Source organism: Ictidomys tridecemlineatus, chromosome 5, assembly GCF_052094955.1.
Source record: "Ictidomys tridecemlineatus isolate mIctTri1 chromosome 5, mIctTri1.hap1, whole genome shotgun sequence".
NCBI classification, from domain to species: Eukaryota; Metazoa; Chordata; class Mammalia; order Rodentia; family Sciuridae; genus Ictidomys; species Ictidomys tridecemlineatus.
The window spans coordinates 39368062-39382323 of record NC_135481.1 but is presented as its reverse complement, the minus strand read 5'-3'; the positions used below and the strand labels follow the sequence as shown (position 1 = coordinate 39382323).

At 34.1% G+C, this 14262-nt stretch overlaps 1 protein-coding gene across 4 annotated transcripts in view; it reads left to right on the top strand.

Annotated features, from left to right (window-relative positions):
* The window catches only part of Knl1 (kinetochore scaffold 1), a 57353-nt gene that overhangs the window by 19624 nt on the left and 23467 nt on the right, over nt 1–14262 (top strand). For all 4 annotated transcript variants that reach the window (XR_013438828.1, XM_078049801.1, XM_078049800.1 and 1 more), the window contains exons 8-13: nt 1782–1819; nt 4684–4736; nt 5716–10683; nt 12201–12339; nt 12754–12821; nt 13614–13712. Coding sequence is in view for 3 of the 4 variants with exons in the window: in XM_078049801.1 (XP_077905927.1) it covers nt 1782–1819; nt 4684–4736; nt 5716–10683; nt 12201–12339; nt 12754–12821; nt 13614–13712 (5365 nt within the window). In the remaining variant the exon portion in view is untranslated. The remainder of the gene's footprint in view (nt 1–1781; nt 1820–4683; nt 4737–5715; nt 10684–12200; nt 12340–12753; nt 12822–13613; nt 13713–14262) is intronic.

Genomic DNA, 14262 nt, shown 5'->3' with positions numbered 1-14262 from the left:
TAAGACACATACAAATGAAGACTGTATTGAAATATTTCTTTTTTTCAAATTAGTTAAGGATGTAGGTTAAAAAAAAACACATTGCTAGTGAGAGTATAAATTATAAAGGCAATTTGTTAATATCAATCAAAATTTTAAGTGCATATGCCATTTTCTCGGTAATTTCGTGTCTGGAAATTTATGTCATCAATATAGTTATAAATATTTAAAATGAGGAATAAATAGGGTTATATACTGCAGCATTTATTGTAACAACAAAAGATGAGAAAGATCCTAAAGATCCATCAATAAGGAATGTTTAAATACACTGCACATTTTCCATATAATTGATTAATATGGCCAAGCATGGTGGTGCAAGTAATTCCAGCAGTTGGTGTAATTCCAGCAGCTCTGAAGCTAAGGCAAGAAGACTGCAGTTCAAGGCCAGCCTCAGCAACTTAGGGAGACCCTGTCTCAAAATAACATAAAAGGGCTGGAGACGTGGTTCAGTGATAGAGGGCCTCTAGGTTCAATTCCAAGCATACACCCGCCTCCCACAAACTGATTATTGTGCAGGTAGAGAAAAGAAGATTGTATAGTAAATAGAAAAATATCCAAGCCCTATTATTCAAGAGAGAAAACAACATACAAAACAGTACATAGTATATCACCACTTGTATAAAAGAGAGATGAAGAAAAGCTTGTATGTGTATATATTAATTCATGTGTATACATATATACAATGAACATGTATTATTTACACATTCATAAAATATCTCTGGAAGAAACTCCTAAGATTGTTTGCCTAGAGAGAAGAAAACCTTGTTAGAGAATTCATACTGGTTTTATAATTTATTAACTTTTAAATAAATTGTTAAAGAAATGGAAGTAATAATATTCACAGTTTCAAAAGGTACAAAAGAGCAAAAAGTGAAGAGTAAAATTTATTCTTATCTTTTGTTGATCTACTCGTCACAGATAACTACTGTTATTATTTTGTATGTCCTTGGAGAAATTTTCTATATTATTTCAAAGTACATGTTTATTTTTAGCTTTTTAAAAGACAAAAATGGAACCACGTAATAGTTTGTTATTTCCATTTTGTTGCATAAAAATCTAAAAGTTTTCTAAGTCTCACCAGGGCAGCATGCAATTCATTTTGGGAATGGAAGGAATTTCTCCTGCATCAGGAATAAAAATTTGTGATGCAAATTTGAAAAAAAGAAAGAAAAACTCAGTGTATAATAATCCATTGTGTGTCTGAACCAACATTTAGTCAGCTTCATATTGGCAAACTCTTGGGTTGTTTCCTTTTATTAATTTATTTTTAAGGCTAAAGTTTTAGAAAATGAATTGCTTTTTTTTTTTTTGAGAGAGAGAATTTTTAATATTTATTTTTTAGTTCTCGGCGGACACAACATCTTTGTTGATATGTGGTGCTGAGGATCGAACCCGGGCCGCACGCATTCCAGGCGAGCGCGCTACCGCTTGAGCCACATCTCCAGCCCGAAAATGAATTGCTTTACAGATCATTCTGTATTTTTAAATAAGCAAGCAGTATGTATTAAGCATATTTTAATAGTATTCTTGATTCAACAAACCATTAAGACCATTTACCAAACCATTAAGTCTTTTAATTATCTTGTAATTTTTTTCAGCCACTATTAGATAAGTCATTTTTTAAAAGACCTGTAATTTTCTGCTAGTTACCCTATGAAAACCCTTCACCTTGCCTAATCTTTTAACTGTTTGGATTCTTGGTAATTGGGGAATAGCTTACAAAAATGCCTTTTGATTTTTAGGAATAAGAATTCAGAAGATAATTATTGTGAGATTGCTGGTGAGTATGACCAGAATACTTTTCTTGTAATTTACCTTTCTCTTAATCCAAATTTCTTGGTAAGTAATATTTACAAGAAACATGGAAAAAATATAAGGAGAACTTTGTTCTTTTCACAGATTTTTTAATTTAAAATTTCATAAATATGCTATGATTTCTCTCAAACATGCTATTCCTCCTGTTTTTCCTTTCCTGAACTCCTGCTCACTCAGCCATTCACTGAAGTTAGGAATCATTCTGAACTCTTCCTTCATTTCCCATATTCAGTAGAGTCCCTACTTTGTAAGTTCTGCCTCCTAAGTATCTTGCCAATCTGGCACTTTTCTCTTATTTTTCTTTAATTTAAGTCTTTGTTATTTTCTATAACATTATATTTAACTATTATATTTAACCACCTTCCTGCCCTGCAGTGGGGTGGCCCCATTCCCATGACATGGCATTGAACCCAGGAACATTTTACCTCTGAGCTACATCCTGCCCCAGCCCCTCCTTTTTTTTTTTTTTTTTTTTATTTGTAGATGGACACAATACCTTTATTTTGTTTATTTAGTTTTTTTATGTGGTGCTGGGGATCAAATCCAATGCCTCATGCATGCTAGCTGCATGCAAGTGCTCTATCACTGAGCCACAACCCCAGCCCTCTCTAGCCCTTTATAAAATTTATTTTGAGATAGGGTCTTGCTAAATTGCCCAGGCTGACCTTGAACTTTTGATCCTCTTGCTTCAGCCTCCCACATAGCTGTAATTATAGGCATGTGTAATTATAGGCATCGACATATTTCTAAATATTATTAAGTTAACTTACAGCTTAAAACGGTTCAGTGATAACTTTTTTACTTACAAGATAAAACCCATATCCTTAGCCCTGACTTAGAAAGTCCTTTTTTTTTGTTTGTTTGTGGTGTTGGGAATTGAACCCAGAGCCTTGAAACAAGCACTCTACCAACTGAGCTTATCCTCAGCCCTTAGAAAGTCCTTTATAATTTGTCTTGTCTTGTCTTTTCCAACCTTATGTCCTCCCTTTGTAGGTAACTTGTGCTCTAGCCCATTGATGGATTATTTGCAGTTCCTTATATGGACTTTTTTTCCGTCCCCTATGCACTTAAAAAATGCTGTTTCCTCTATCTAAGTGCTATTCCTACTCTGATTTACCTATCAGTCTTCTTAATTTTTCACTTAGCTTTTCACATAGCTTAACCTCAGTGATATTCAAAGTAGCCAGTCTACAAATTGTCTACAACAGAAAAGGAATTTGTACCACAATGTAAATTATATGTGGTATTAAGTCACTGTTCAGCTAAACATTTTTTTCTTAGTAAGGCTTTTTTGTACCAGGGATTGACCCAAGGTTGCTTAACCACTGAGCCACATCCCCAGTCCTTTTTATTTTTTTATTTTGAGATAAGGTCTCCCTAAGTTGTTTAGGGCTTCACTAGTTACTGAGATTGGCTTTGAACTTGGGATCCTCCTGCCTCAACCTCCTGAACCCTGGGTTTACAGGCATGGGCCACTGTGTCTAGCTGTAGGACCTTCTTGATGAAGGAATTCTAATATGGCTTGCATTTGCTGTAAGCTCCTTATCTCATCATGAATTGGTAATAAGCAGTTCATAGACTGGCACTATATTTCCAGTAGTACTGGTTCAAATCAAGCCTTTTTTAACAAAATCATGGCGTGAGCCACTAAGTTCTCTGCTTTTATTTTTCAGTCCTTTTTAGAATTTATCACATTGTATTTTAGGTATTTATCGTGGATTTTAAGATATTAAACTACTAGCTCTTTGGGCTGGGATTGTAGCTCAGTGGTAGAGCACTTACCTAGCATGTGTGAGGCACTGGGTTCAATTCTCAACACTACATATAAATAAATAAAAAATATAAAGGTCCATCAATAACTAAAAACATACTTAGAAAAAAAATAAAACTACTAGCTCTTCAAGTATAGACATTTTTTCTTGTTCTCCTTTGTGCCTTACAGATAATTGAGAGTTTTTTTGCACATGGTAGGTCTAAATCAATAATTGTTGAATAAATGAATGGAGTCCTGATAGAAATAAGGCTTTTACTAAAAGGCCTATAATTACTCCATCATATGCACTAAAGGTTTCCATAAACATACATGATGCATAAATGTATTTTTTAGTGTAGTATAACAACTTTTTCAGTATTTATTTCCAGAGTCCAGTTTGATACCTAAATCTTTATATTTCAGTTCTAAATGTCTTGAATCTAATTTTTCTTTCCCATTTTCACTTTTACCCTAACACATAAACACTTACTTGTTACATCTGAATTATTTGCAGTAGTTTTCTCAGTGATTCATTTTCTCTTGACTCTTCCTTATATTTTTTGTTACTTTTCTAAAATGTATATTTTATAAAATGTGTTGTATTTTATAATAAATTTCTTTTATCAAATGGATATCTGTCATGAGAACATTTCAATGCCTTAACATTGAATAAAAGACTCTTCAAATCTTACCCTTTCTCAGTAATCTGTTTCTTTTAACAGAGAAGTAAAATAATAGTTTTAAGTTTTCCACCTTTTAGTAAAGTCATCACCACATTCTAAAAACATTTTGTTCAAAGAATACAATAATTCTGTATTTGTCAAAAAAGAAAACAATTAGGAGCCACAAGTGTAACTCAATAGTAGAGCACTTGCCTAGCATATATGAAACCTTCAGTTTATAGCACTGCCATAAAAAAAGATAAAAGTTATAATGAAATTTAATTTATAAGTCTTTATGAAGAGCTTATAATTGATAAATACTTGTCACTAATGAAGGAGCTAAGAAAAGGAAAATATGTCTGCTGTTAATAATATATTTTTTCTGACTATAATGTTTTCTTTTTTTCTCAATAGGAATGAACACCTTGCTTTGTGCTCCCATTCAGATCCAGATGCAACAAAAAGAGGTAGGAATTCATCCAAGTAATGTCATATTTTAATCTCCATAGTTAAAACATACACACAAACAAATAATGGTAATGGAATGATTGAGGGATGACTTAACAAGATGAAAACATAGACTGGGAAAACTTCCCATCTTGGCATTAATAAAAATAGTTAAATCATTGCCTTTTTTTTTGATACTAGGGATTGAACCCAGGGGCACTGAGCCACATCCCCAGCCCTTTATTATTTTGAAACAGGGTCTCACCGAGTTGCTTATGTCCTCGTTAAGTTGCTGAGGCTAGCTTTAAACTGTCTCAGAGCTGCTGGGATTACAGGCGTGAGCCAATTTTCAGTCATTTTAAAGGTTGTGTAATTAACCCTAAAAAAAAATTTGGGGGGTGGGGTACTAGGTATTTCATCCAGGTACTAGGTAGTTAACCACCCAATGTCACTTTCCCACTATGCTACATCCCCATTCCCCTTTTTTTAAAATTTTTTGTTTTGAGACAATCTTTTTTTTTTTTTTTTTTTTTTAAATATTTATTTCTTTTAGTTATTGGCGGACACAACATCTTTGTTTGTATGTGGTGCTGAGGATCGAACCTGGGCCGCACGCATGCCAGGCGAGCGCGCTACCGCTTGAGCCACATCCCCAGCCCTTGAGACAATCTTGCTAAGTTATTTAGGGCCTTGCTAAGTTGCTGAGGCTGGCCTCAAACTTGAAATCCTCCTCCCTCAGCCTCCTGAGTCACCAGGATTATAGGTGTGTGTCACTTTGCCCAGCTAACTTTGAATTTTTAATTTTTTGAAACATTAAAATGTAAATTATTCCAATTTTAGAAAAAAATTTAATAGCAAATGTTGTGCAACATACCACACCATTGATAAGTACACCAGTGTCATGAAACCATCACTGAGAATTGTTTATATAGAACATGTTATAAATTACTTTTATAAAATTTTATTTTGGTTTGGTCTTATTTTTTTATTTTTTTATAGTTTCCATTTACAGAACACAACCATGAAAGGAAGCATGCAGGTGACCAGACAGTCATCTTTTCAGATGAAAACCAGATGGACCTTACAGCAAGTCATACTGTGATGATTTCCAAAGGCCTTTTAGATCGTACCAAAAGTGAAAAGTCCACCAAGATAGAAACCAGATCCTTTCTGACAAACTTAAAGCACAATGCTGAGGATTCAAGAATAAAAAATGAAAAATTATCAATGGATCAAAACACTTCTTCAGAAAAAAAAAAAAATTCCAGTGATTTTATAAAAAGATTGAAAAGAGGAAAATATAGTGCTTGTCCTTCTACAGGGCCTGATAAAGAAAATTCTGAGATACTTATTTATTCCAAAGAATCAAATACTGCCTCTTCTACACATCAAATGCAAGTAGCTTTTAATGTTGATGAAAATAGTAATAATATGACTAGAATATTCCAAGAACAAGATGAGAGTATGAATTTTACCCAGTGTCATACAGCGAATATTGAGACTCTGGTTCCCACCACTGGTGAGGCCAACTTAAGGGAATTTGAAGGTGATATTACAATTTATCATGATGACTATATGGACTTGACAGTTAATCGCACTGTACAGATTTTACCCTCAGCAGATAATTTGTCTGAAAAAGAAAATCAAACTCAGAATGTCAAGCTGGATGTTAAAACTAAAGTTCCAGGAAAGGAAACATTCTTTCAAAATAAAATTAATGCTAGTGTTCAAGACTCTTCCTTAAACCCTCAAGACAAAATACATATTACCAGAAGTCATATCATAGAGTCAGAAACTCAAACAGTCACACAGACTTCTAATCAAGATACCAGAACGTTGACAGCGACTCCAGACTCTATATGTTATACTCCAGATATTCAAGGTTATAAGACAGTTTTTTATTCTAGTTGTAATGATGCCATGGAACTAACCAAGTGTCTGTCAAGTTTGAGAGAGGAGGAAAATTTGCTGAAGCATGATGGTAATTCTAAAATGTGTCCCAGTCCAGATGGTATCCCTTTTCTTATAGAGAAAAGTATTTATTCAGGAGAAGATAGCATGGACATTACCAAGAGTCACACAGTTGCAATAGATAATCAGATTTTTAAACAAGAGGAGTCAGATGTTCAGGTAGCAGCTACATCAATATCTGAGAAAAAATTGATGCTCCAAAATCCTATAATTGTGTCAGAAGATGAGAAAATGAATTTAAGTTGTAGCTCAGTTGCTCATATATTTAAGGAAAGATTACAACAGAGCTCAAAAGAGCATATATCTATTTCATTAACTGACAAAAAGACTGAACTTTTAGCAGGTAAAGTTGTGGATTTGACTGAAAGTCACACAAGTAATTTAGGAAGTCCTGCTCCTCTTGCATCTTATACTCTAATAACAAACAATACTAGTAAATCTCATTCTCAAAGTAAAAGCCCTTTGGATGAATGGGAAAAAAAGATAAAAAATATTACACCATCTCCACAACCAAACATATCTAAAAACATCGTAACTGATATCCAGAGCAAAGAAAAACATCGAAGTGTGAACTTTTTGCCCCGTCTTAATAAAGATCCTCTTCCATCAACTGATTATAATCAGAACACAGCAATAAACCATAATATAGTCTACTCTGGTGCAGTTCTTGATAAACAAGTACTTCTAGGAAATAACAGACATACAGTTTTAAGTGAGCAATCTTTGTTTTCTACCTCAAAGCCATTATTTGCAACAGAAGAACAATCTGTTGTGAAAAATTATGATATTTCTGAGAGTAGTCATCTAGTGAATTCTATACTAGGCCAGAATTCTAAACTTCCTGAGTCATCGAAGAAAAATTTAGATGATCCCACACCTAACTCTTCTCATGAGAAGATGACTGTTCGTGCAGAAGAGGACCAAACTATGGATCTAACCAAGAGCCATACTGTTGTCACTGGATTTGGCCCTTCTGAAGTACAAGAACTTAGTGAGACTAATTTAAAATACAGAGCCGGCCGGCTCACAACAGTAAACAGACAAGTTGCTACAGAAGTTGAAAAATGTGATAAAAGTCCTGTAGAAAAAACTGGTTTATTTATACCTAACAAGAGGAATGTATTAGATGACAAAGCCGTACAAAAACCTGGATTTCTGATGGAAAAGCAAAATGTCAATATTCATGAAAGGAAAAGTTTTGGTGGACTAAAAATTGATAAGACTATTGTATTTTCAGAGGGTGACGAGAATGATATGGATATCACCAAGAGTTACACAGTAGAATTAAACCATAGACCTTTATTAGACAAAAATGACTCCCATTTGGCAGGAACTTCTAAAACTATTTTGTATGCTTGTGGCCAGGATGACATGGAAATCACTGGAAGTCATACAACTGTCTTAGGCTGTAAAACTCACTTAGCAAGTGAAAAAACTAGTGGGCCAGTGGATAAAACTGTAATGTTTGTAGATAATCATGATGAACTAGAAATGACAAAATCTCACACTGTTTTCATTGACTACCAAGCACAGGAGAGAACTGGACTTCCAGACACATCTACCTTTGAATTAGCTAAAAGGAAAAGCCTACAAAAATCAGAAGTGGCATCTTCTGGTGAAGAAGACAAGGTTTTCTTTTTGGAAAACAATGAAAGTGATAATCCAACAGCAAAAGGCAGTCAGCTAACAGGACTGAAGAAATGGTCTAATGTTGGTCCTATAGAGAAAGGTGTAGCAGTTAAAGCTGATGATAGCATGGAAGTATCTAAATTAACCACTCGGGAAAATATCAACAATGTGGAAAAGGCTGGATTTGTGAATGAATATTTATCAGGTAAAAGTCAGAGAAGAAAAAGCCTTATGCTCAAAAATGACAAGACCATTGCATTTTCAGAAAATGATAAAAATGAGGGGAATATTACCCAGAGTTGCATAGTGGAAAAGAATAATAAAAGTGCTCTGGAAGACAAAGAAGACTTTAATTTGGTGCCTTTGACAGGAACATCTAAAACTATTTTGTATTCATGTGGGCATGATGACATGGAGATCACTGCAAGTCACCCAACGGTCTCAGATTGTAAAACTGTCTTACCTGATGAAATTACTAGGCCTGTGGACAAAACTGTAATGTTTGTAGATAATTATAATGACCTAGAAGTCACCAAGTCCCATACTGTTTTCATTGATTGTCAGGCCACAGAGAAAATGCTTCAAGGGTACCCTAAATTTGGAATTCCTAAGGATGATAATTATGTTCAAGAAACCACTAATAAACAAGTGTTAGCTATAGAAAACAAAATCGTTCTTCACCCTAAGCAAAAAAAACATACGATACCCCTTAATCCTACTAATACATTTTCTGGGAATCATAGTGAAATGGAAATCAAATTCTGTAAAACAGCTATGGATGAGGAGGTCATGGAGAACGCTGTAGATCAGGCCTGTACATTGGAAAAGGCCGAAATTGAAAGCTGTCACTTAAATAGTACAGACAGAAGAAATGTGGATTTTATAAGTAGTCCTATAGCTGCTGTTTGTGGGTCCCTCGATAAGTCTGCCTGTTTACCTAATGATATTTCCTCTAATATTACATTCTTACTTAATAAAGAGAAAGCCAACAATTGCCCAGTGCAAAATGATCTTGCTTATGCAGATGATTTAGCCAGTAAATATTACTTGGACTCTAAGGGACTGCCTTTCTCTGCTTCTTTGCTAGAGAAGAAAGAAACTATTTGGACTGATTCCAGAGGACAGTTAACCTGTTCCATGACCCTGCTCAAAGATGAAGATCTGATCAAGAAGCCTCAAAATCTATCAGCTAATCAAACTTTAGTATATAATCAAAATCTGGGGGAAATAACTAAACTTAATTCAAAGCGTGTATCTTTTAAGCTTCCAAAGGATCAAATAGAGGCCTTTGTTGATGATATCTGTGATGCTTCTCAGCCTCATCTCTCAACCCAACAACTTCCATTAACTCAAAACAGACAGAATATTGTTAGTAAATCTGAAGCAATACTGTCTAAAAGTGGAAATAAGAGCTTAAATTTTATTATAGAAAATTCTTCACCCACATATGAAAATGGATCTAAAATACTCAATAATGAGAAACAATTTGCTATAGCCTGTAAAAAGGAAATACAAGAAAATAATCAAACAGCACAATATAATACAGCTGTAGATTTTCACAGTAACTCAAACTTGGCTACACAAATCATTCAGACTCATACCAATGCTAGAAATGCATCAGATCATATAATTACTTCTAATGTTCCATGTATTAGTAGTATCAAACCAAATATGAATAATTTAAATGGAAAAACTGAAGAGTTTTTAGATTCTCAAACTGTTCCTACACTACCTCCTCAAGAAGAACTACTTAAATTAGGAGGTAAGGCACATGATAATGTGAGTGAAGTGCAACCTACAGAAATATATAATATTAACATTGTCTCCACCAATGCTAAAGATAATTGGGATGAAGAAAATAAAAATTTTCAAAATGAAGCTGACACTACCTCTGTACCATTGAAGACAGTTGTTAAAGATAAAATGAGGAGGTGTTCTTTGGGAATCTTTTTGCCTAGATTGCCAAATAAGAGAAATTGTAGTGTCACTGGTATTGATGACCTGGAGCAGATTCCAGCAGATACAACTGATATAAATCACTTAGAAATTCAGCAAGTCTCCAGAAAAGATTCAGACATTGGGTCTGTTGCAGCTAACCTGAACTTAAGTCCATCTGAATATATAAATGAGGAAAATCTCCCTATATGTCCTGGTGAGATTAATTCCTCAGACACTATTAGCATAGAAATTGAGGAGAAGTCTTTGATTGAGACATACCAAAAGGAGATTTTACCATCTGAAAATAAAATGGAAGAAACCTGCAATAATCAAAAAAGAACCTGGGTGCAAGAAGATAATGATGTGCAGAAGGAGAAAAAAATCATAAAATATGATATTGAGCTTAGTGATACTACTCAAGATCAGGAGGTAAGCTCTGTCTTGAACTGAGGAATGTCAGTAAGACTTGGATTTCTTTTTTTTAATTTGTGGGTGTTCTTGAGTTTTAATTTTAGTCTTAAAATGTATTTAGTTATAGGTCTGGAAAAATGTTCTTTATAAAATCTTCAAGATTAACTGTCAGCTAGACTTTAACATAATTTATAGTGACAAATAGCACAAAAAATGAAAGTAGTAAAATGAACCAGTGTTGAAACTGTATAATTAAGAATTTTGTTACCGCTGGTAATTTATCAGTGTTGTTTTGTATGTGAGAATCTCTTAGGAGCACAAATATAATTTGAAAAGTCTTCAGTGTTATAAATATTTAGGAAGTAAAAAACATTTCTATTTAAACTGTGAAAAGAAAAGGGTGACTGAATTTTCTTGGATAATGAAGATATATAGAAGCTGAGAGTCCATTTCTTTAATGGGTAGGAGAATGCCCAGGTCAAACTTTTAAGTTGAGAAATATTGATTTGGATAATTAGAGGGAACAAAACCTATCACTCAAATCTAGTTTTATAGGTGGGGAAAAGATTTAAAAGCTTAAACTATTGGGCTGGGGTTGTAGCTCAGTGGTTCGATCCTCAACACCACTTTATTTTATTTATTTAAAAAATAAATAAAAATAAAGATATTGTGTCCATCTACAACTAATAAAAGTTTACATGCTAATATTTAGGCAAGGAATATATTGTCTTCAAAAAAACATGTAAGTAAGTAGGTATAGATGATACTGTAAAGTCAAATGATGAAAAAGCAGGACCAAATAATTTATTTGATGTTAGTCAAGGGTAGGTCTTATTAGATGAGAAGGATACTAAGTTTTCTGTATTCTAGCTAATGCCATATGCATAGTCAATATTCCAGTCTGGTATTCTGCAATGATATAGCCAGGCTATTTGTGGCTAGTAGTTGAATAATTGGATAGGTTGACATTTAGTAGCTTTTAGGCTCTGGCTATAACATCTAAGAAACAGTTTATGAAATATGATGTATGAAGTTATTTACATGTATTTTTAAATTACTTTTAACTAAAGACTTAGATTGCCTGATATTCTAATTATTTTTTGAGATATTTCATATGAATTATAGGTAATTTTATGTAGGTAATTATACGAATTTTTTTTTTTAAAGAGAGAGAGAGAATTTTTAATATTTATTTTCTAGTTCTCGGCAGACACAACATCTTTGTTGGTATGTGGTGCTGAGGATCGAACCCGGGCCACACACATGCCAGGCAAGCGCGCTACCGCTTGAGCCACATCCCCAGCCCAATTTTTTAATCTTATTTTTTTTTTGGTGGGGTTCTTTTTTTTTTGTCTTTTTTGGAACTGGGGGTCGAACCCAGGGCTTTGCGAATGCAAGGCAGACGCTTTGCCACTGAGCTACATCCCAGCCCATTATAGGTAAATTTTAAGTAGTGGTTTTAGTGTTCATCACTTAATCATTATAAGTATAATGTCATAACTATTCTGATGATGTTTCTTAATTCATAATTTCAGATTTTTGATCATCATAATGAAGGGGATATAGATAAAAATGTTAACAGTGTGTTGATAAAAAGCCTGAGCAGAACCCCATCTAGTTGCAGCAGCTCTCTGGATTCAATCAAGGCTGATGGGACCTCCCTGGATTTCAGTAGTAAGATCTTTATGAAGGCTAAATTAATAACAGTCAAATGCATCCTGGACTAATTATAAATCTATTTCATTTAGGAAATATTTGAATGTTGCATATGTCTTTTCAGCATTATAAAGTTTATAAAGTGTAAAAGTCAAATAATATTTAGTTTACTTTTAATTCTTAGTTATTTTAGTGAATCAAGAATTGCTATGCTATAGAGGAATAGAGTTTTCCTTCAGAGGCTTATAACTATTGGGGAAACAGTGAATGAAGCCTTAAAACTATAACATATTTGCCATGCTAAATGACTGCCTTCTCAGAAACATCACAATGGATGGCTTCAAGATCATGAAAACAAATCTGAAAGATAACAAAAATAAGTTCACAATTTAGATTTGACCTGTTTATCACATGAAGCTGCTTTACTTCTAGCATACCGCAGTAATCAAATGGAATCACGGTTTCTCCGAGACACTATTTGTGAAGAGAGCTTGAGAGAGGTATGTTAAAAATATTTTTCATTTGTAATGTACTGATTTTCTTGTCTTTTTAAAAAAATTCTAAGATTTCAAATGTACGGAAGACTTGTTTTCTCACTTCTGGTCTCAACATGGCAGTTAATTACAGGCAATATTTTTAGTCTACTTTTTGCTGCTATAATTGAATACTACAGGCTGGATAGTTTATTTTTCATTTTATTATATTTTTTTTTTGTGCTCAGGCATACTCCCACTGAGCTACATCCCCAACCCAAGACTGGGTAATTTATAAAGAGGTTTGTTTAGCTCATGGTTCTGTAAGCCTGGAAAAGCATGACCCTGGTATCAGCTCAGCATTTAGTGAAGAAGGCCTTCTTGCTAGTGGGGACTCTGAAGAGTCCTAAGGTAGTTCAGGACATTACATGGCCAGACAGAGCAAGCTCACTAATGTGTTCCTCTTTTCCTCTCATTAAGCTACTAATGCACTCATGGAGGCCACAGCTTCATGACTTTATCTAATCCTTATTACTTCTCAACTGCTTCATTTCGAAATATCATTAGCATATAACTTAGAGAATTAGTTTCACTGTCAGTTTTGGAGGGGAAAAACACGCAGACAAATAGAAATGAAGATTTAATACATATGTTTTGGTTTCTGTAAATTCCATTCTTATTCTTTCAGGTTATTCAATAAGAATCTTAGATAATCGCAGATATCTGCTTGAGGATAGCCTGCTTAATATGGATAATTTCATGAATATTTTCAAAGTAGAATCAAATGAGGTGACCTTGCAAATTTTTTTCTTTTCTCAGAAACTCAAAGATGGAAGAATAACAATAAGGGAGTTTTTTATACTTCTTCAGGTCCACATCTTAATACAAAAACCCCGGAAGAGCAATCTCCCAGCCAAAGTAAGTACAATTTCCTGGCAAAATAATTGTATCATTTAAAATAAATAAATTTATATACATATAAAATATTTTTTTCTTTTTTTACTGAACTGCATAAAAGCAAGTATTTACTTTTTTTTTTTTTAAAGAGAGAGTGAGGAGAGAGAGAATTTTTTTAATATTTATTTTTTAGTTATCGGCAGACACAACATCTTTGTATGTGGTGCTGAGGATCAAACCCGGGCCGCACGCATGCCAGGCGAGCGTGCTACCGCTTAAGCCACATCCCCAGCCCAGCAAGTATTTACTGAAAAGGAAAAAAAGGAAGCATTAATTTTATTCTGTTTTAAAGAAAGTTTTTCTAAGTCAAGTGTGGAGGTGCACACCTGTAATCCCAGTGGCTTGGGAGGCTGAGACGGGAGGATCACGAGTTCAAAGCCAGCCTCAGCAATGGTGAGGGGCTAAGCAACTCAGTAAAACCCTGTCTCTAAATAAAATATAAAATAGGGCTGGGGATGTGGCCCCAAGTCTGGCAAACATTTACAAAATCAGTGTATCCTTTGCCACAAAG